The sequence below is a fragment of the Podarcis cretensis genome (genome assembly GCF_951804945.1).
Source record: "Podarcis cretensis genome assembly, chromosome: 5".
Taxonomy (NCBI): Eukaryota; Metazoa; Chordata; class Lepidosauria; order Squamata; family Lacertidae; genus Podarcis; species Podarcis cretensis.
This window is the reverse complement of record NC_137174.1, coordinates 23,781,409-23,804,949: the sequence shown is the minus strand read 5'-3', so window position 1 is coordinate 23,804,949 and position 23,541 is coordinate 23,781,409. Positions and strand designations below refer to the sequence as shown.

General features: G+C 39.2%; 1 protein-coding gene across 1 annotated transcript in view; it reads left to right on the top strand.

The window, feature by feature from the left end:
- PARG (poly(ADP-ribose) glycohydrolase) overlaps positions 1–23,336 on the top strand; it is a 76,795-nt gene extending 53,459 nt beyond the window's left edge. Inside the window, exons 10-18 of the mRNA XM_079975609.1 lie at positions 734–813; positions 3,587–3,647; positions 5,652–5,727; positions 10,363–10,510; positions 12,922–13,000; positions 14,480–14,588; positions 17,663–17,768; positions 20,913–21,041; positions 21,259–23,336. Of these exons, the coding sequence (XP_079831735.1) occupies positions 734–813; positions 3,587–3,647; positions 5,652–5,727; positions 10,363–10,510; positions 12,922–13,000; positions 14,480–14,588; positions 17,663–17,768; positions 20,913–21,041; positions 21,259–21,416 (946 nt within the window). The 3' untranslated portion in view covers positions 21,417–23,336. The remainder of the gene's footprint in view (positions 1–733; positions 814–3,586; positions 3,648–5,651; positions 5,728–10,362; positions 10,511–12,921; positions 13,001–14,479; positions 14,589–17,662; positions 17,769–20,912; positions 21,042–21,258) is intronic.
- Positions 23,337–23,541: the final 205 nt, after the last annotated feature.

Here is a 23,541-nt window from a genome sequence, read left to right as displayed (position 1 = left end):
TTTTTAAAAAACCCAACAGTTGTCTGAGTGGTCCATGAGAAATATACTCACAGATCTAGTATATTCCCATCAGATATATTACAAAGAGTTCATGAAGAATGTATGCTCAGAAAGTCAGTATGCGTCCTAGGCCATTTAAAATTTTTGGAACTTGTAAGTAATTTTGTTGTTGTTGGCGTCCATTGATCTTGGCAGACAGTGGAGTAGTACTCCTTCAGGCATAAAGTCAAACAGTTGTGGGGTTACAGCACCTGCTGTGGCTGTAGAGACCAATACAGGAAAGACATGTTTTGTTGCAGCTGGAGCAGATGAAGGCATCTGGACGTGCTGCTACAGGTGCACTATGGGGTTTCTTCTCTCTGCGCTCCTCCCAGCGGTCATTCTTCCTCTGGTCACTGCTGTGGATACATTACCTGACAGTCTCCAGGCTCTGCAATTGTCTGCAAGGGATTCCCATATGGCAAGGTTAACGTTGCCAGCCTTCATGCCACATTTTCAGGCATCTTTGTACAATAGAGTGCTTAAGAAATTTGAGGTTTCTTTGATATGTCGGGAACTGATGTATACAGTACTAATACCAGACTGTCTTTAACTCAGGTTAAATCAAATTTTATTCTAGAGCCTCCATATTTGAAGAATTGCTATAATTAATTGTTTATTCAAGTCATCCCTTGCTTCTGTTGGTTAGTAAATTGCTGAATTATAATAATCTCCCCCCCTTTGCTTTTTGTAGGTTGTTTGAAGGGCGTTCACCAAGGAAGCCTGAGAAACTGAAAACCCTTTTCTGCTACTTCAGAAGAGTCACAGAGAAAAGTAAAACATTTTAAAACAGTCACATTCTCCCATAATAATTTCAAGATTTCCAAGAACAGTATCTTTCAGCCATCAAATTATTGAGAGAACACACGTTTTTAAAGTCCTCCGGAATTTTGTTAATGAGGGGGGCAGATGCACCTCTTCAGGGAGGGCATTTCACAAATGGGGAACCACCACCATGAAGGCCTTGTCATGGGGTCATGACCACCAACAGGGCCTCCATTGATTGTAGGGCCTAGGATGGCTAGTGCAATCATATTCAAAATACTTCTGTATAGCTGTAGTTGAGCAGTAGTTTAAAAATGGATATACTAATTATATATGCACACTTTTACATATGTTTACACACACACACACACACACACACACACACGCACACATATATATATAGAGAGAGAGTACCTTAATCTAAATTACCTGAGAATACAAAAAGAAGGCTAGCAATCAAACTGAAATTAGTCATTATGGCATACATGTGGTTGTCTGGGAAAAACAGCGAGTTCTCTTCAATGCTATCCTACTCAGAATAGGCCCATTGAAATTAATGGGAACAACTAATTTAGCTCCATTAATATCAAAAGGTCTAACTAGTGGATGTAACCCAATAGTTTCACATCTCCTCCTCATGCTGTATTTTTCCAGTGGAAATATCTAATCTTGTTATACTGCCCAAGTTTTTATGATACCAATATTTTGCGCTTTTTTCATTTTCGTTTGTTTAAAGGTAATGATGGGACTATTAGCCTTTTATTAGTAACATGTAGCCTCTTTTTTGATGGAGACAAAATGGCATATTTGTTTTTTTCCATGTAATTAATAAGAAGACAACAGTAATTCATCTTTCAAATGAAAAGAAATTAAATATTCCATTTCCAAAACTTTTTATTACAAACAGTAATTAAATCACTTGTAACATTATCCTGAGTTCCTGAAAACCAAGGGCTTTGTTTTCAGAAGACAAACATTTAATTTGTGAAACATGATCTCATAATATGACAGTCCTCTTGTGAGTAAACACAAGGTTTGTGCAGAAATCACTCCCTTTGGAAAACAAACAAACAAAGCTTCTGTTTAACCTTTTGAATATCTTAGAATTTCTAGCTTGGTAAGAAGACTCTTCAAACATTTTCCATAAAGTCATTTGCCAGCATATTTCATGTCTTCTTCCCTTATGAATCAGGTTAGCAAACTAGTAAGCCAAATCATAGCAAACCACAAGAGATGAAACATTTCCAGGGGGTAAGATAGTCTCTATGCAATTCTGTGCATAGCTACTCAGAAGGAAATCCCACTGTGTTCAGTGGTGCTTGCTCCTAGGAAAGTGTGCACAGGATTGCAACCTTAATTGGGTTTGCACTATTAATGTTTTTAACTATGTTCACCAAAACTTTTAACAGAGACCAACAATAAATGCCTCTTTAGATTTCTAAGATGCAGCCTTTCCCTTGCACATAACAATCTACATGTTTAGTTTGAGTTCTACCTGTCACACAGATTTATTTTCGGGAACAAGCTAGAGTCATGTGGTTTATCTCCCTTTCTGAGTATCCCTTTGGAGAACACTGGAGTGACTACATTTTTCTGAAGAAGGCAGACCCTCATACAGATCAATCTTATTTTCGTCCTGCACCTTCAAATGCATACCTTAGAAGGGTTCACTATTGGAACCCATCACTGTCGCACTTCTAATCTATTAGAAGAAATAAAACTTAAATTGTTGCTTAGGCTTACATACTTTGCAGTACATTCTCCTTCATTGAGGAAAGGTAGCTAGGATCAGGTTAACGCTCCTAAATCAGAAGGATGTAGCTTTCCCTTCCTAGGAAGGTTACATAAATAAAATGTTCCAGTTACAGATAGGTAGCCGTGTTGGTCTGCCATAGTCAAAACAAAATAAAAAAATTCCTTCCAGTAGCACCTTAAAGACCAACCAAGTTAGTTCTTGGTATGAGCTTTCGTGTGCATGCACACTTCTTCAGATACACTGAAACAGAAGTCACCTTTTTCCTGTAAGACCTATTGCAGTCGTTAAGAGTCGTCAACAGGCTCATCACAGCTATCTGCCAATCACCCAATCCCACCACCCTTCTGAGTAATACCCCTCCCCACCTTCTCACTATATAGAAGGGTCTGGTGACTTCTGTTTCAGTGTATCTGAAGAAGTGTGCATGCACACGAAAGCTCATACCAAGAACTAACTTGGTTGGTCTTTAAGGTGCTACTGGAAGGAATTTTTTTATTTTGTTTATAAGTAAAATGTATTTTTCTATTTTACCAGAGACCACTTCATAGGTTTCTGTCCCTCAAAATCACTCTCAAGATAAAGGTACACAGAGTTTAAAATTAAGCAACAAAAGTGTGAAGAACACACCTCCTCTAGTAGTTTTAAATTCAAAAGAATATGAATTGAGAGGTAAGATGGGTGATATAAATAGATTACAACCACCATTCATTTTCTATTTTCTGTTCATTATTTGTTATTTATCTATTATTTGATTGCACTACTCTATTCACTTGGAATTTAAAAATCAAAACATGAGCACTCCCTTTCAAGGAATGAACATCTTAATATAGGCAATCAACTAGTTATATGTTGTTCTTGTATTTACATGAAAGCCAATAAAAATTATATGGACAAAAAACAAATATTCAACATATTATTTCTCTGGAAACATTTCTGTGCTTAGAGGTACATCCTTTGTAGATTTATCCTCCAAATGAAATGAAGTGCTACATTTTTATATGCTTGCTTGGGTTTGTTTTCTTGTAGAACCCACTGGACTGGTGACATTTACAAGACAGTGTCTACAGGAATTTCCAGATTGGGAAAGGTAGGGTAAAATATCTCTCCTAAAATAGTTTCATTTTGATTAGAGCTGGTCTACCTAAATCCCAGTAACGTTTCAGCTTTTTTCTTTTGCCTGACTGGGATTGGGGGGTGGGGTGGGGGACGTTGTCAGGAAACCCAGGTTGGTTGCATAAGCATCTTGTGCTAATGACTGATCCATGTCAGTTTCACAGAGTAGAAAATGGCTTTGGAATATAAAATAAAGTTGTTGTTCGTTGTTCGTTGTTATTGTTATTATTATATCTCAAGTTCTCTGTAACTTCTGTTTCAACCATGTTTGCACCTTGCAGTAGGTCATAAACGATTGTTTACAAAACACAAGCAACTTGTACCTACTTTGCTCCTCTTGGCTCAGGTTGGAAGGAAACAAACCTAATACAGTCGTACCTTGGTTGTTGAACAGAGTGAGTGTTCTGGTTTTTGAACATTCTTTTGGAAGCTGAACATCTGATGCGGCTTCCACTATTGTTTCCGGTGTGCCTGCGCAATTGGAAGCTGTGCCTTGGTTTCCGAACATTTCGCAAGTCAAATGGATTTCCGGAACGCATTCTGCTCGAAAACCAAGGTACGACTGTAACAGGATGCTACGTGGCAGAGGGGGCTGCAGCAGGAAGAAGGAACTGCCCACCCTTCCATCAGCGGAAGTGCCTTCCACACGCACAAGAACACTTTAGGGTCTAAGGCCATATTTGTACATTCTATAGATTAGATTGATCTGTCTCAGTGCTATTTTCTAAATGACTTTAACTGTATGCTAATAAATGATCACATGCTTCCCATTAAGCTGAGTGAGGCTAAGCAGTCAAATGCTTTCACAGTGAGAAAGCTGCTTTTTAAATTTTTGTTTCTTCTGGAAATGACTAATGTAACTTTGCATTAATGCCAAGGCACTCAAGTTTTGTACAGAAATGGCTTTATGAAGCCTATTAATTTCTTCTGTTAGCATTTGGATCTTGTTCAAGTAGGGGCCAAAATAAAGGTTTTTGGGAGCAGTAAATCAATAGATAGATATGACTAATGCAGCTTAATTTAAACTTGTCTGTTTAATTGCACTACAGGATGATTAAATATGCCAGGAATACCATTTTATGCAGATAAAATAAAAAATTCTGTCTAGATAAAGAATGGGTATTAAATCAAAAAGTTTGAGTATTATAAAAAAAGGAAACAGAAGAGATTTTTTTGCAGTATAGTACAATACTTCTTTTTGTTTTTAAATAAGCAAAAAGGGGCCATTTTGAATGAAAACCTGAAAGCTTTAAATTTTCCATTTCAGCAGAAATAAAATAGATTTTCCATTCTCTTCAATATGTGTCAATTTTTCATCTTTCACCTCAGCATTCATTCTGAGGTTAACAGTGGATATGCTTTCCATAGGTGTTTTTGTGTGCCAGCAAATAGGCATTTATAGAGCTTCAATTGGATATATAAATGGTAAAGGAACAAGAGCTGCTGTTGATTCTTTGCATGCTAGCAATGCGGATTCCAAAATGGAGTTTGATTGCCCTTCTCTCATGGGACTTGTTGCTTGCTTGTATTTAATGAGAATAATCTTATTAAGGCCATAGGGCCTAATCACAAAACCCCTGTGATGTGTGTTGTGCTAACACTCCTACCAACCCTTTTTAGTTTTATTTAATTTCTCTCAGTATAGGGATGGTGCTCCATTTAAAGGGAACTGTCATCTCCACCAAAACAGTCCGTACCAAGTGCAAACATTTACAACACTGCAACAACATGGTTTTAGGGTACTACTAATGTTGGATTTCTGTTCCTCTCACTGCAGATATTGTGTAGGATTGGTTCATCAGAATTAACCATAATTATAATTAACCCATCCTATGTAATTATAGAATTCAGTATAGATTGATTGACCAGAGACATTTTCCTTATAAATTTGCAACATGGTAAAATGGGTTTTTTTAAAAAAATGTATTTTCTCTCTATAAGGTATTGTTCCGTTCCTCATTTCCATATTTAATTACAGAACCCAGAAAAAGCTGTCCAGGTTGCATGTCACATATGAAGGCACTATTGAGAGCAACGGGCATGGGATGCTACAGGTAAAAGCAGCATAATATATTGGCTTGTGCTGTGCTCTAACAAAACTTTTGTTCTATTGGGCATTTTAGCAGAATCATTCGGCTGTGCCCTAGGTTGTATGTGAAAGTACCAAACTAGTGTGCAGTATAACAGACACAGCAGAATTGATTATTCTGACAGCCTTAACGTTGTCTATTGTCTCCAGCTCACCTTGTCTTCCACATGTGTACTCTGTGAATAACCTTTTGATTGACAACCGGAATACCCGGATAGCTCCAGGTTCTTCAGGTCACACAGAGATTGAAGAGCGACAAGAGAGGGGTGGTTCCAGGGTATGAAAGTGACAGGCTGACAGTTTTGTTTTTTGTTTCCTTTATTTTGGAAGTGCCCCAGCAGATGACCAGTTCAGTAGTTCAGGAGGCATTGTCTGTTGCTAGTGGAATTGCTTTGGTCTGAGAGCCAGTCAGCTAAAACAGATTGATAACGATTCCGCCTTGTCCATATCTACAAGCATTTTGATGTAGTTTCAGCCGAGAGGGAACTGAATTCTGAAGTGTGGTATGGGTGGCTGGTACCTGTTTCGTTAATAACGGTTGCTTTTGGACTTAAAAACCCATTCAGCAGCCTTAGGATGCCAGAGTAATAGGATTTACACCAAACTAATAGTGGGTTGTTCTTCTGCACAAGCCTCATTGCAATCACAGGGAGATGCACAAGACCATTAATGTGCTCTTGTGCTGTTTCCCTTCACTGTAATGAGGCTTGCCTGGGAGAAGTTCCTAGAAGATTATTCCCATAGTAGACCATTAATGGAACAAAATCTACTTAAATCCAGTTTGCATCCTTGTTTTTCACTTCTTTTTTTAAAAAAACCCTCTTTATTTTACAAATGATATTCCAAAATAACATATGCATCATAAACCTATCTGAACACTATAGTTAGATGCGTTATAGCATTAAATCCCAGGAGAAGAAAATCTCTATGATATTTTGGTATTTCTCTGACATTTAGGCCATCCTTAAAAGTAACATCTCCTAACTCTGGGCTGCTGTTACAAATTTGAATGAACCTCTTATGTGTCCCATATCTCTGTATGTTTTCTGGGACTTGTGTCTCACTGACTTCCTGCTTAAAACTTGTTTCTCACTTCTGAATAAAAAAGGAAAATGTTACAGACCATCATCCTTTTTTAAGACCTGTTAGAGTAAAATGGGGCAGGAAAACTTGGATCAGTAATTATTATGCAATGCAGAAAGGGTGGGAACTCCATTTTCCAAATGCAGTTGTGGATTGCGGGAATCTGGGGTGCATCATGGGGGAAACCCCATATAATAGAGGGGGGTGTCCTGTAGCCTTCCAGATGTTGTACTACAGCTACCATCACCCATGACATTCATTGTGTTGGCTAGGGCTGATGAGAGTTCATTGAAATCTGGAGGGCCACAGATTTCCCATCCTCATCACAAAGCCTGCTCTAGAAAGCCTCCAGGGGAAAAACATAGCTAGCAGCCACTACTTAGCCAGAGCAGACAAGACAAAATAACTATTTCCTGCCCTTTGGCAAGGTGTTTGAGCATATAAAAACAATGTGCCTGAGACACACATAATCAGGAGCAGGGGAAATGAAGGCCACGTGGGGGGGGGGGGAGAGAGAGAGAGGAAAGTCTCAACTGTAACATCTAATGAAAAATTGTGTCCATAATACATTTTGCAGTGTTAAGAAAATGCATGGAGTAGCATAAGTTACAATTTGGAATTCTAAAAAACTCCAAAAAAGTAGAATGTGCATAGTGTTGTTTGTATATTGTTAGTAGCTGGCAAAATTACATGATCTCATTATTGTGTTCATTATATTGTCTATTCTACCATTTACTGATCTAGTTCACTGGCTTATTATCATGAATTAGATTAGTATGGTTCTGAGAAGAGAGACTGTTAGCCCTCATACAGCCCCTTATTTTATGGGGTTTGACCCTAATTATAATCTTTGAGCACTGTTACAGTATGCAGAATGAATATAATAAGACAACAGTTCATATAATTATAGTTGATGACATAAATACTAATTTGGCTCAGGTAATAGCTGCTGTACAGTGGAGGAAGCTATAGTATTTTAATTTGGGAATTGTTCGAAGGCTTTGAGTTCTTAACTTTGTATGTGTGTGTGTGTGACCTTGGGCAATCCATTTTTCATTTCCATGTCTCTGGAGTGGGTAGTTCTAGCAAAACACAGGTAAGGAGCCTATGATGGTCACTCCACTCTGGCAGATTTTCTTTCATACTTCTCCTTGAAACATGAGGCCATTTTCTAATGTTGTGATTATTTTCTTCTGAAGCATAACTTTATAGCTTTTGTTACACTTGAAGAGCCTGAAAATACATTAAAACCAAGGTGTGTTTTAACATTGCAAAGCAATATTAAATTTTATCCCAAGACACTTAAAACTGTAGCCTTGGAGGCAGGAAAATATTTAATAATGCATTTGTTGTTCCGTACAAATTTGCATTGAATGCACCCAATTTCACCTCGGCAATGTTATTGTCAGTCCCGTTTCAGCTACGTAGCTTTCTGATTCTGCATAAACAGAACAAATCCCTCTACTTGGCCAGACTCAGACTAAATATTAGAATGAGGTCTCATGGGAGGTTTATGCATTATACTTTGAGCAATAGTTCAACCACGTATGCCTTTCAGCATTTTTATTGTAACTCTCATTATTTTTTAAACAATTCAGTTGTTAGTTAATAAATTTATATCCCGCCTTTCAGTATGTTTTGATCAGGGCAATTTATAAAACGCCAGATTAAAATAGTAGCATGAAATGTAAAACAACAGACACAATCTAAAACCAGATCAAATTCCAAGCAAACGTTTCTAAAAAAACCACAAATCTTAGAAACCCTGGGAAAATACAAAAAGATTTCTGCCTGGTCCTGAAAGGATGGCTACATAAATGCCAAGTCAGTCTCTTGTAGAAGACCATTCTATAGGTGGGACACCACCATCGAGAAAGCTGTCTCTTCAGCCATGTCTACTGTGTGTTATTTGACAGGGGCACTCAGAGAAGAGCCTCTGGCAATGACCAATTGTATGAACAGGCTGATCTACTTTTCTCTTTAATCAGACTAGTGACAGAGACCCCAGGGACTCATAAAGTAGAGGAACATTACTTGAAAGAGGCACTGATTATATGTGTATCCCACATGTTTTTTTGTACAAAAAAGCCAAGAGTGTACAGCTTGTTATCATCTGGCAATTTGTTCCTTTCACTGTGAATGTGAGCTCTCATTCCTTTCAGGTGTCTTCTGTCATACATTTACTTAGATCTCCCTAGACTGAAAAGTGCTGATAGAATTTAATTACAGAACTTAAATGTGCCCCAGGGTAGGCTGCAGATGGCCAGGGATGTAGTGTTTCAAATAATATTTCATCAGTCCTTTAAAACACAAATAATCGCAGTCATCTGAAATGCAAATAAAACACACAAATCTCCTTAGGCCACTTCATGTGTTACATGTTTGCTATTGTGTGCCCAAGTGGCAGGAGGTTGCAGCCAGTTCCTACTTTGTGTGTATCATCATGTGGAAGAAACATGCATTTATTATTATGTGCACATGTTAAAATTTACAGGCATAGAAAAATGTTTTTGTGTACCTGTAAATAATATACAGTTGTTCCTTGGTTCTCGAAAAAAATGCATTCCGAGAGTCCATCCGACTCCCGGAACCATTCGCAAACCAAGGCGTGGCTTCCGATTGGAAGCCACAGAAGCCGTGGAAGCACTTGGAAGCCACAGAAGCCGTGGTGGACATTCGGCTTCTGAAAATCGTTCGAAAACCGGAACATTCACTACTGGGTTTCAGTTGTCTGGGAGACGATTTGTTTGGGAGCCAAGGCATTCAGAATCCAAGGTACGGTTATAATGTGTGAAGACACCTTTGGATCCCAAGTTCATTGGGTTCTATTCAGTGTAGCACCACAGCTAAGGTTCCATCAGTTCAAGGATTTTTCATCACACAACAGAATATTATTTCCCTCTTCTGTCCTATGTGCCTCCTAAATCTGCCGGAGTCCCCCAACCCTCCAGAGCAGAATCGAGGGTGACATGGGGGAGGAGAGAGGGGCAGTTATCTTGTGTTAGTGCTAATAACCTTTGTGCTAGTGAAAGAAGTTCATTGAAATCTGCCAGGTGTAACCTTTTCTGTGTATACTTGTCATCTTAAAAAAAATCAGGGTTTGGGGATGGTGATGGGAAAAGGAATTTTCTGTGGGACTGAATGTAGGTATGTTTGAATATTTTTAAGGATTGTATGATTGTATGCTTGTATGCTTGTATATTCGCAATATGTGTGTATTAATGCTGAATTATTTTAACAATAAAAACTTTTCCAAAAAAAAAAAAGAAAATCAGGGTTTAAATGTTTGTAGCCATGTAATTCTGAGTTCTGAATTATGAAACAACAAGCAAGCACTAACTAACAAAAAAGGAGCACGATAAAATGGCTCAGGCTAGATGGTAGCATTGCTTAAATATTTTGTGGTTAAGATCAAGAGAACCACACCTGATCATGAAAAATGAGCATGTTTACATTATTGTGGCTGTTGGAAATGTGTTTGAATGTGCTGTAACCACAAAAATTATACCTCTGTCAGGTTGATTTTGCTAATCGCTTTGTTGGAGGTGGCGTCACTGGGGCAGGACTGGTGCAAGAAGAAATTCGCTTCTTAATCAATCCAGAACTGATTGTATCTCGTCTCATTACTGAAGTCCTGGATCACAATGAATGTCTAATTATCACAGGTTAGTTTTTGTAAGCCTCACATTTGAGAAATATTCACATACCTCATGTGAACCTGGTGCCAAACAACTCCAGAAACTTACTCCCAGTTCGTATCACTGGGCAAAAGACAGCAATCTAGGATATGTATTCAATGGAACTGAGCCAATGTGTTTAGACTCATTTTAGAATCGGGGAGATTCAGATTCAAATCCCTACTTAGCCTCAGTGTGTGAAATTAGGCTAGTCACTATATCTTAGGCTGAGGATAAAATGGGGGTGCAGGGAGAACAATTTATGCCACTTTGAGCTCCTTGGGGGGGGGAGAGTTAAAAATGAGCCATAAGTCAAATGATGCAGCTGGTTAGATGCATGGGAACTCTTGGGTGTTACCCAGCCTAGAGGAAAGTACAATACAAAGACAACTGGCAACTTGGATATATGTGATCCTTTACTGTTAACAGCAAAAACATATGATCCAGGTACCAGATATGATGTTAGAGGTTCCCAATTGAATCCAAAAATTGTGATTGTATATGTATTTACTATGGCCGTTTGTTTTATTTTCCCAAATGAAGAGAGCAACTAAGCATGATTTGAGCTATATGGATTGTTGCTGAAGGTTGAAACTTAGTTGATTGCTATGTACTAAATTAAATCTTGAAAAATATATAAATCTGTTATATTTATATAATATATAATCTGTTTGGAGGGCAAAGGCAAATAGTTTTTAGGGCTTCTGAATCCAAAATGGATGCTTTTATTTCTGAGGGACAGCCAAACAAACAAAGGAAGCATTATTTCTCAGGGGTTTTTTGTGCACTTTACTTTATTACAGTACTTTCTAATTAATATCTGTGATGCAATGTTCTGCTCCCTTAATGGAAACAGCCATTTCATCATCCTCATTTGATCCTTGGCTTACTTCCATATCTGTGCTTAGGTGAGTCTCTGCTGTGTGCAGCTATCTGTCCAATAAATTACAGTCTTTCGATGATGCATCTTGACTCAGTGGCCTAATGGATGCAACTGGCCTCTGAAATTTGCAGAAGAGACGGAAAGATTGGAAAGAAATTAGATTTGTTGCAATTGTCCAGCATCTGTTTGAGATCATCACAGTAGCAAATATGAAACACAGAGCAGAGGCTTTTTCCCACCTACTGAGTTGTCAGAGGGAATAGCTGAAGTCTGATGTTTTGCTTTAATACCTTCATTTATTTTTATTTTATTTATATTCTGCCCTTCATCATAAGATCTCAGAGTGGTTAAATACAGGTTATGTTGTATAGGCAATTTGAAAATGTATTATGAGTCTGACAGCTGTAGGTAATTACACCTTGCTAAAATGAAAATTAACATACTTTGTGTTTGTATGAACATGGTTGATATCACTAAACTGCAATTTGATAGGCATGTTGCATTTATTACAGTTTTCTTTAAAAAGATTTTCTCACAAATGGTGAGGAAGACACCAAAGTTGTCATTTTTTCATGCCTCCCTCTTATACCCTTCCCCAGTTCTCACTTATGTAGCTGTGGTGAACATAAGAAGTAGTCCCAAGTAGAAGGCACAGAAACAGTAACGGAGGAAAAGAACAATTAAAATTATTTTAAAGCCTTTTAAAATAAAGATGAATTGATTCATCTTAACAAAGGAGAAGGTTTTCCTTTCCATATGCTTTAGTGGAGGCATTGCTATTCATCATCTGTCTGGTTTCATATTCCAGTATTAAATCCAAGTGTATTGTGAATAATAATATGTATGGTACCACAGCTATTTGGTTTTGATGAACTTTCTAATCCATGGCTTAGAAATTGTGAGAAGGTTCTTAAAATCAGACTGAAACTCACCTCCCTGACTATGTTATATGAAAGGATAGATGATTATTCTAAGCTCATCAGACAGTTTCAGGCCCCAAGACAGTGCAACCTTTCCTGGCCTTCTATACCGATCAAGCATGACAACCTCCTTCAGTTTCAACAAGGCAGTCAGCGAATTACAATACTGCTAACCAAACAATTTTATCCTTCTCTCTCTCCCCCGCCCCCCGCTACACTAGAATTTTGCAAACTTGTTTTATTCACTTTGGATTTTGACAAGCTGATTTCCCATGTGCAAGGCATTCAGACTTCCTTTTCAGCATATAACCGTAATACCAGTAAAATTATTTGTTTAGCAGAGACAGAGAAAGATGGTTGGTAACAAAGTTTGGCAACTTGTTCAACAGTTGGGATACACATTCTGGGACAGCTCTCTTGCATAGATTTATTTGTGCATTTGGCTTTTCTGGATCCAAACTACATTGCTTTTGCTTATTCAAATGACATTTCCTATCATCCTTAATGAACACATGTTCAGAAGGGGAATGACTGTACAGAGGAGAGGAAAATCTCAGTTGATGATGGCTTTTAAAATGTGACCTTTTCCCTCCCAGGTACAGAGCAATATAGTGAATATACTGGCTATGCAGAAACGTACCAGTGGGCCAGGAGCCATGAAGATCAAACACCCAGGTAATGTTCTTGCAAATGAGTGGCTTTGACATTGTGAAAATCGAAAATAGATCCTCAGGGCGGTACATTGCTGTGATCTCATTTCCCGTGACTGCAATTGACTGTTGCACAATACAGAGGACCTGCAACAAAAAGTTACAGCGCATTTTCTCTTATAAAAGGAGTGCTTCTGTTTAGGATGGCAGCTAGCTATTCCCTCCCCGCGTGTTCCATTTTTCTTTTCCAGTAGTCATCCCATAGATACTTAGCATGTTTAGTCCTCATTGTGCTGTTTTTTTCAGGAGGGTAGCCCTCTTAAGTTTTTTTAGGTTTTTTTGCAGGGCCGGGGGGAGGGGTGACTCAAGGACACAATCATCTCCCTCTTCTTTCTCAGTTGCCCCATTTTGACTACCATCCTATCAAGACAAGCCCAGTTTGTTCTTAGGAAGAATTATGCTTGGGATTCTACTATGTCTTCACACCTTGAGTTTTTGTTCTCTGACTCACAGTGTGTGAAACCGCTCAGGCCACTTAGAACCATGTTTCCTCTTTACTTTGGAAAGACTTGGGGCACTTCTGAGGCATATTGGAAGTGCAAAGTACCATGGAAACATACATGCAGTCAGAGATGGTGCACGTTTAAAGAGAAAATCTGGAGCATTTCAGAGTTAAACAACCTTTTCCTCACAAGTAGAGAGATGTATACCAGTGTCATGTTTTCCAGAACGTGTCCCCAAATCTCTCTTCAGAGCATGATGAGAAGTAACCTTTACTTGGTGTATTTAGTTTTTCTATACGACAGTAATACTGTTTCTGGCTTCAGTCTTAACAAAGAATATTTGATCTTGCTACTTGCAAAGAAGTCTTAACTCCCACTGGAACTGGTTCTGTGATGTCTCATAGTTAGTTCTCCAAAAATTCTGCCTTTTGCGGGGAGGGCACTTTCTGGCACTGCTCCTAAGATTTGATTAACCCAAGAGGGTTCTTAGGAGGAAGCATGTGTTTGATACAGAGGCCCAAGTGTCTGGACAAAGGCTTTGCTAATTTCTGTCACCTAGTTGAGACTTAAAGTGCCTGTTTATGCTGAGGAAAGGCAAGAAGAAAAGGATTGTATTTGAAACATGCACCAGTACAGCAAACAAAATGAATGTTGTCTATTTTTCTTGGCCATCCAGGGAATCTTAGTGGTTAAATCACATAATGTCCATTATTTAACATTTGGGATCTGACATTCACATTGTAGAATTAATGTATTTCTAAATCTGTGGGGAAACTTCAGGTGTCCTCCCACATCCACTCCCTCTCTCTTTGATCGGAGTTCACCTATGATGTATTACGGCATTGCTTTTCCTTGACATTATTTCTGTGCTTTTTCACCACTGGTAAAGCCCTGGAGAGATGAACTCATTTTCAGTCTTGTTTATATGAGCAGTATTATCGCACAGTTAATTTTACTGCCCATTTTTCTCTCTCCCTTCTCCTCCCCCCCACCCAATGCAGGGATGAATGGCAGAGGCGCTGCACAGAAATTGTAGCCATAGATGCATTTCATTTCAGACGTTTCCTTGATCAGTTTGCTCCTGAGAAAATTAGAAGAGAGCTCAACAAGGCCAGTAACTCCTTAATCCATCCTGCAGCCTTAAGCCCATCATTTATTTGCAGCCATTTCATTAGTGTTTGAGTTGTGCTGTCCAATAATTTTTGCAGTGTCAACAACTCCTTGAAGGGAGACTTCCTGCTTAATTCCAGTGTCAGTTCACACAAGGCGTTATTCATATTTTCAACAGTAAGATTAAAATCGAACCTTGCCAGGTTAAATCAAGTTGGTAAGTGGTTCTCTCTTGAAATACCTCCTTTCATTTTGAAAAAAATGAACTCAATAATTGCGTTCTTGGAACTTTATCCAAATATCCACAGAAATGGTTGCAAAGTAGTCATGCTTACCGATTCCTTATGCAATGTGTTGTTGTGATGGGTCAACTCCTAGATAGCTTCCTAATTTAAAAAATAATTTCTACTTAAAAAGTAGCAGTATGGTGCTCACTAATTTTAGCCATATGTGCCTCTCCCCTTCATTTTTTCACATATTGTTCTCACTTTTCTTTTGTGAAATACTTTTTTAAAACCAACGTAAAGGCTTGGGGTGTTTGGAAATTATGGGAAGCGCTACTTGTGTGACCTACAGTTAGGATGTGCTTCTCTTGTGGGACTTGACCCATCAGTTGAAGGCATTTCAACCCAACTACAGAAGTGTAACTTGCCATATTTGAGGTGGCAGTGAAATTTAGACAAAGTGATCCCACCAGAATCCAACACTAAATGACTGCAGAAGTGCTTTCTTGTCTGGTTAAAACAGTTTGCCTGAATCCACTGTGGTAGCATCACATTAAAATGTCTTTTAAATAAATAATAAATCTTTAAAGCCATTTCTAGATATATATTTTTTCTTAAATCACTTTACACAGTTTTTAATAGCATGCAACAAAATATTAAATCCCTGCAAAATATTAAACTATGGCATTGGTTCCACTTGTTAGCCACAGTAGTTTGTCTAAAGCAGCAAAAATACAAATACATAAGCTATTTTTACCCTTTGTAATATATCTTCATTGCTAGCATATGAATTTGTCTAATAATCTTGAGGGGTTTTGATATGACACAGCCATATATGCTTAAGCATGTTCAATTTAACGTGACAGGCATTTCTTAATAATTAACATTTTCCATCTAAGTAAGATCCATACCCTTTAAGATTATGGTTTCAAAAATGCCTAGCATAATTAAGACTTATTTTACTTTTTAAATAAGAGAGTAGAACTACTATTTCATATTAAAAGTAGCATTAGGCACTATCACGGATAGGAATAAAATAGGCTACTGCAATAGATAGTAGCCTATAAAATTAGTAAACTTCTACTGACATCTTAATTGGAAAACTAAATCACCTGCTCTAAGCATCTGACATCAGACTTGATGCATTCCATCATGTTGATAGGAAAGATACAAGTTATATATTAGGATAGATTTTATACATTTTCATGCTGTACACAATTCTTCCTCTTTGAATAGGGGTGATTTTAAAGTGGTGGATCATACTTGAAGCAACTGCTGAGCGAAATATTTTGCATTTCATTAAATCAAACACAGATTTATGAGGAATATGTAAACTATGTTACACTGTAGACTAAGAATCTCAAGGCATGTTTCTTTTAGGATGCTGGTTGCTTATAGGTGCTTGCAATTCCACCTGTCATGTATTAATTTCAGGTTGTTTGTGAGGTGATTTCAGGTTGTTTGAACAAATTTTTGCTTAACAATTGTCAGGAATCATGGGCAGTGCCAGTGGCTGCCTTGTCCCTGACTCCCTCTATTGTATCCCCACACACAAACCTGGCTTGACCAATTCACTTGATTTCCCCTGTTAAGCCACAGTCTCAGTATAGCAGTTTGGTCTACAGCTTCTTTGCTTCAGAGAACAGGAGGGGGGGGGTGGGCGAGGGGGGCGCCACTCTCAGTGCCTTTCCAGGTTATTTTTTCTTCTTTTCCGCCTTTTTCTTAAAAAGCAGCATATGCATTTATCTCCACCTGCCAGCTTGTGAGACCAAGAAAACCCACCCACCTAGGAGAGGCTGGCAAGCTGTGATACTAGTTCTTTGCAACAACTTTGCATCAGCATAAATATGCCTTAACCTGTGAGTGATCTGGGTGGCTGGGCTTCTCCCTTCCAAGACTAAGAGGGTGTCAGCTCTCTTCCCACTTTAATTTTTAATTATTGTCTGTTTGTTGTGTTGATATCCCACCTTTTTCTCAAAGTGGCATACAGTGGTACCTTGGGTTAAGAACTTAATTCGTTCCGGAGGTCCATTCTTAATCTGAAACTGTTCTGAGGTACAACTTTAGCTAATGGGGCCTCCAGCTGCCGCTGCACCACCGCCGTGCGATTTCTGTTCTCATCCTCAAGCAAAGTTCTTAACCCGAGGTACTATTTCTGGGTTAGCGGAGTCTGTAACCTGAAGCACCTGTAACCTGAAGCATCTGTAACTCGAGGTACCACTGTACCTGGTTCTCTCTGGCCTCATTTAATCACCACAGCAACCCTGTGAGGTATGTTAGGCTGAGAGGCAATGACTGGCCCAACATCACCCTTCATGGCCGAGTGAGCATTTGAACCCTGGCCTCCTGGGTCCTAGCCCAATACTCTAACCACTACACTTACCCTTCTAGGGGAAGGGGCAGAGAAGATGCATGCAAAGAAGCCAAGAAAAGCAGACACCTTCCATGAAAAAGAAAGTGCTTTCCTTGGGATTTTCAGACCCAGACCATACAAGGTTGTGCATATTCATCACCAAAGGAACTGAAATTGCCAAGGAAATTTAATCGCTTCAGTCAAAACAATATATTCCGAATGGGTTGAATTTACCAAAGGCTGGTTTTAAGTATTTCCCCCCCCCTAAGATTCAGGAAAGTTTGGGGCTAGTGGGAATGGATAGAAGAAGAGCCATAGGGGCTAGGTAGGTTTAGATAGCATGAAAGAAATGTAAATGAAATACACACGAAGAATTTTGATTTCATACACAATCTTTATTGCAGTGATTCACTAAATACAGTTCTTTGTGGTGTTAATAGAATAACAGCTGAGAAATCCCAATGGCAAAGTGCTATGAGCTATTTTTCTTTCTTCAGGCTTACTGTGGTTTCTCTCGACCTGGTATTCCACCACATCACCTTTCTGCAGTGGCTACTGGAAACTGGGGCTGTGGTGCTTTTGGAGGCGATTCAAGATTGAAAGGTAAAGGTTAGAAATATTGAAACGAATTACGTGTAACTAGAATCACATGTAACAGAGTAGCTGAGAGCAGGGTGGGCAAGAAGGGAAAATGCTGAAATCAGCTTCCTTGTTTTGTGCAAGAAAATGTGAGGTGTTTTTATTTACCCAATTTGTAACTGCTTAATCTAAAATTTACAAAACCCAAACCTCTGAGAAGTTTGCAAAGTAACAAACAGTTGCAAAGCTAAAATGCAAATGTAACATTTATTCCCTGGATGACTGGTAGTGGTGCACTTTGGGGGCAAAGGGAAGTTTGGAAGGGGGATGTTAAAGCCATAAGTGCATGCAGTAGCTGTTAGAACCCTTAGCTTTTACAGGCACTTGAAGGCTTAGGGACAAACAGAATAATTCTATTCTGTGACTGAGATGACCTGTTATACAGAAAAAATCTTCACAAATCCTGGAGCTCTAGCTAACCTAAACTTGTTGAACTGGCTTTGTTTACCATATTTGTCTGTGTATAAGATGCCCCCTTGTATAAGACAACCCTGAAATTAAGTTGTTTAGCTTTTTGGGGTGGGGGTGGGGAGGTCACTTCCGCCAATCGCTCACTCACCTGCCCGCCACTGTTGATCGCTTGCCACAGCCACTGCCGATCGCACACCTCGCCGCCCACTTGCCATAGCCGCCAGTTGCCTGCCCGCCTCGCCACAGCAGCCAATCACCTGCCAAATTGCTGCAGCCACAGCCAATCGCCAGCATGCCTTGCCACAGCCACCAATCACCTGCCCAATCGCCACTGCCAATCTTCTGCTTGCTGCTGCCATTAATCGCACGTCCCCCCTTCGCATTCACTATCCGTGTATAAGACGACACCCAATTTTTGCCTTTTTTTAATGCAAAAAACATGGTCTTATACACGGGAAAATACGGTACGCAGAATCGATCGAAGACTGAAATGTTAGCATCTGCTAACATGATTGCCTGGATTAACTGTAATAATGGCAATATAAAAATCACTCCCCAAATAAAGTCTGCCACTTTTTCTTTTTCTTAGTAATTAGAAAGCAAATAAAATTCACCTATAAGTACAGCCATTGTACCACAAGAAAATGTGCAGAAATTGAACACACTATAGCAATTCCTTGCCCACCAGTTATTTCATATGTCTTCCAGTTGAAGCATTGCCAACATTAGCTGAAATTCTGAGTAATTAAAGCATGCAAAGTGACCTTTTCTTTCGTAAATTATTCTGTGAAGCTAGGGAAATAAAGGCCAATGTAATGTATTTTTTTGTTCAAGGTCAGGGATAGCATGATGGTGCAGTAGTAAGTAAAGCTAGAAATATAGAAAGCCTGCAACTATTGCACTGTTTATCCCATGGCATTAGGGGCAAAATGAGTCCTCTTATCTTCATGCCACTTTACTTTAATATGGTCAAACCCTAAATAAAGGAGCTACGTTAAGGAGTTACATTGCTGCAGGGAGATGGGAGGTTTAATTTTGTTTTTGCTTTAATTTTGAGTTTGCTCATTCTTCCCTACTCAGAGGAGGTAGTATATTGTACTAGGAAAAAGCATGGCGACAACTTAGCTCCCGCTCTTCATTCCCATACTGCAGGGATTGCAACTGTGGTACCCAAGTGGGGAAGCCCAGCCAGATGGGTGGGGTAATAATAATAATAATATACCTACATGTGCCTTCTGCAGCGCTTGCAAAAGATCTCAGTAAATATTCCCTTAGAAATCCACAATTCACAAGAGACTGTTTGTTCTTCCTTCTGCGTTCCAGTTTGCACTTGCTCAGCTTTTACTACATTGAACACACATGCCCTTAAGCTTTTCCCCATTTCACCAGATACCAAGATTGGACACTCATCCTCTTGTCCATTCTGAACAGAGGAGCTGAGCAAAGAGCTTCTCAAGTGTGGCAGTGGCTGATGTAGGTGCCTTTTTCTCACTGGTGAGGTAGCTGATTGGGGGATATGCCCACACCATTTTGTGGTTCTGCCTCTACTTCCGCTCCTTTGGACAAGGCAGCCATTTTGCGGTGCCTCTGAAGCAGCTATTTTAGGACGGGCAACCATTCCAAACATGTCCACTGGCTCAAAAAAGTTGGCAACCCCTGGCCTCTTCAAACAGGCTGCTTGGTTTTATAATGCCTGGACAATCTCTCTTACTCTTTTAAATTATGTCCTGCTGTACTAGTAGTAAACTTCCCAGTAGGAAAACTTGCCTTTTGCATGATGTGTGACGAGTGGGATGAGTCTGTTTTGCAGTGCAAGTACACAAAGTCAACAGCCTTTGCATTCATTGGCTGATTGATAGGTGTCTTTGTGGTGCAAAAATGCTAATGCCACGTTGACTCTGTTATAGCAAACAAGTGTTTGTATCATTTAGGAAAATTGCACTGTTAAAATAGGATTGTTGGTGTTCCATAGTTGTCCTAGCTCTCCTTTTCTGATGACAAACTGGAACTCATAATTCCAGTCTTTAATTTTTAGATTAGAGCAGTACATAAATGAGGTCACAGAATTCTAGGAACAGCAAAGGCATGACTAACCTTGAGCTAAGTTGTTGAACCAATAAGTGCAATGCCCTCCAACTTACTTTTGAAGGATGGAGCGGGCACAGTATTTAACACAGCAAGTGGCTGTGGGTCTCAGGACTGTGCAAGCAAATGGGGAGTCCTAGTGGGCTGGGTAGGTGAGGTCTGCGTGCCCTGGCATCTCTATGTCCTAAGTGACAGAGGCAGGTGGGTGCAAGCTCAGCATCAGATGTACTCTCCATCATCTATCCTGAAGTCAGGAGGCTCCTGTGCAGCTGGGGAAGATGCCAGAGCCAGCTCCTTGGCTTCAGAAGCTGGAGTGGGCTTTTCTGGCAGGAAAGTAACTGGCGACAGTTCTGTCAAGCTGTGTGACCCATCTACAGAGCGTGGATCTCCGTCCCCTCTCCCACTGGGACCCTCCTTAGGATCAGGCACCAAATGGGGCTCAGAATCCACCACTACTTGTAACTCCCCAGGGTCATCCTGATCCAGTCCCCTGAGTTCCTTCCATTCCTCCTGAGGGTCCAACCACACCCCCTCCAAGACTTTTCCACCATTGACACCAGTGAACTCCTTCATTCTGTATTCACCCGTTTCTCTTGTATCAATTTATTTCAGCCTTAATACAAATCTTGGCAGCTGCAGAGGCTGGGCGAGACGTTGTTTATTTTACCTTTGGAGATGCTGAGTTGATGAGAGACATTTACAGCATGCACACTTTCCTAATCGAGAGAGGACAAACTGTTGGTAAGCATCAACTGACTCTTTGGAAGTATGTGTGATGATAAACAAGGCAGGGTCATGGTCGCTATTATACTACTGACCTAAATCAAGGAAAAGATTTTTGGGAAATGAAGAAATTGAGCTGTGGTGTTTACAATTCAAACGTTTATGAGCACGCTGTTAAAAATTGGCTGTTTCAAAATGAATAACTTTTGCTTTTGTTTTGTTTTTCATTTTCCAGGGGATGTCTATAGGCTGTTGCTCAGATATTACAATGAAGAATGCAGGTGTTGCTCTACTCCAAGACCAGAAATCAAACTTTACCCTTTCATATACAGTGCAGTAGAGTCTTATGCAGATTCCACTGATGACGAAAGAGGATTATGTTTTGATGACTAAAAATTAAATTTTCAAGATGAATATCCCTTCTTGTCTTCTCCATGTAGAATATTAATTGAATTGCTGGATGTAACATACAGAGTAGCTTAATATATCCATGTATATAATTGTTTTATGCATTATATCTGAGGACCAGTCTTGGAAAGAAACCAATTTTCTTTCCAGTGTAGAATGTAAATCCTAATCATTGCATAATAGAACGAAATGTTTGGTAAACATATTTATCTCCCTCCACCCCACCCCCGGTTCAAGGTTGAGTTTTTGATCTCTTTTCTTTATGGGCTTATTTGAAAGCAGCAGATTTGTACTTGCCTACCCTTTCTTTCCATTTTTTATAGAGATGCTCATATATAATAGAAAGAGATTTCCTATATAAACCAGTTTCTTAGCACTCCTTTCGGTAGTATAATTTATGAGAGACGGTGGGGGAAGCCTTGTAATGATCTGTTCTATTGGACATAGAGTTTCATAAACAAACCACCCTTAACGTCCCACTAATAATTTTAGTCAAAGACATTGGGTTGGATCCAGTGCTAGGCCTACTCTCAGAGTAGATCCCTTTAAGTGAATGGACATGATTAACTTGGGTCCATTAATTTCAGTGGGTCTACTCTGAGTAGGACTTGGTGTAAGCAAAGCTGCCCTAGAAACAATAATGGCAAGCGTATCCCGAGACTGTGTCCCTTTTGATGGAGGCAGGATGAGGCAAAGCATGAGCAGCAGGCGGAAAGCAGCATGATGGACCCAGGTTACAAAAAATACAGGATCAAAAGTAAGAGATGGTAAAGGGATTTATATTATTTAGAAGAAGAAGGGGGGGGGGATAAAACTATAGAAATGGCCATATATTTATGAAAGGATGAAACAGCTTTTTAAAATGGTTTTAAATTGGACCAGTTTCTTTGTTGCAGTTTTCTGATATTCCTGCAATTCTGATGGATAAATATATCTATATGTTATTTAATGTACAGTGAAACCTAGATTATTATACTAGGATTTCAGTTATATAATATACAACCCTGTAAGGCATGCCTTGCTAAGTATGGACAATATCCTTGAAACTTTGCTTTGGTAAATGCACAAGCTGAAGGAAACATCTCCAAGACAGCCCCAAATGGGAGTTGTGTGTGGCCACAGTTCACAACTCATCATTTCAGTGGGACACTGGAAAAAAAACCCTATTGCTTGATTTTGCCCTTCAGGGGAACGTGCTCTAAAAAAAAGGAAGGAAATAAAAATTCACAGGAGGGACATTGGCAGAAACGTTGCTATAACCAGTTCTCTGTTGGCTAATGGAAAAGCAGCATTAAGGAAACCTTGCTGCTTAATGCTGATTGCAGCATAGTGCTGCATTGACTTTTCTCTCCAGCTTTGAAACAAACTAGCACAGGGTGAATAGGTTAATAAGAGCCGTATGGTCCCAACAGCTTCCTAATTAAAGAGAAAACTAAACTGTCCAGGATGCCTAATCAAAGCCAAAAGGCATAATTCCAGGTCGATTCAATATTTCCCCCTTGTCTTAATTTATTTCACAGCTATTCAGTATCTTCCTTCTCAACTATGTGGTATACTCTCTATTTTTAGCAAGAGAGAACTTCCTGGTGCTGCAATCTTGAATACTGAGAGAGCTGATGGGCCAATGATCCATTCGATGGGAATGTGCCATCACAAACAGCTGTGTAATAGAGTGCTTTTCTCTCGTGACCAATCTCTCTCTAAATTCTGCAGTGACAAAACATGCAATTATAGTCACCCATGGCTGTATATAATAATTTATAAAAAGCTGAAGTATATCGTTCTTTAAACTTGCAGGTTGTGCGTTTGTTATTTTTGGATTGGGGCGGTGAAAAATCAGTATGCTACATTTACATGATTTCTTTTGTAAAGGAAAATAATAAACCCAATGAACATTTTTCTCCACATTTGGCTTTTGGTGTGTTCATTTTGACATACATTTTTTATGAGCAATACCACAGACCTATCTCTTGCCTACTATTCCATGCAAAAATAATTAAAGTTCTGCAGCCAAGCTATTCAAACTATGCAGCTGAAGAAACTGAACAGTACAATTGAAATATGTACAAATTAAACAAAAGTATATATACATATATTTCCTATAACTTAT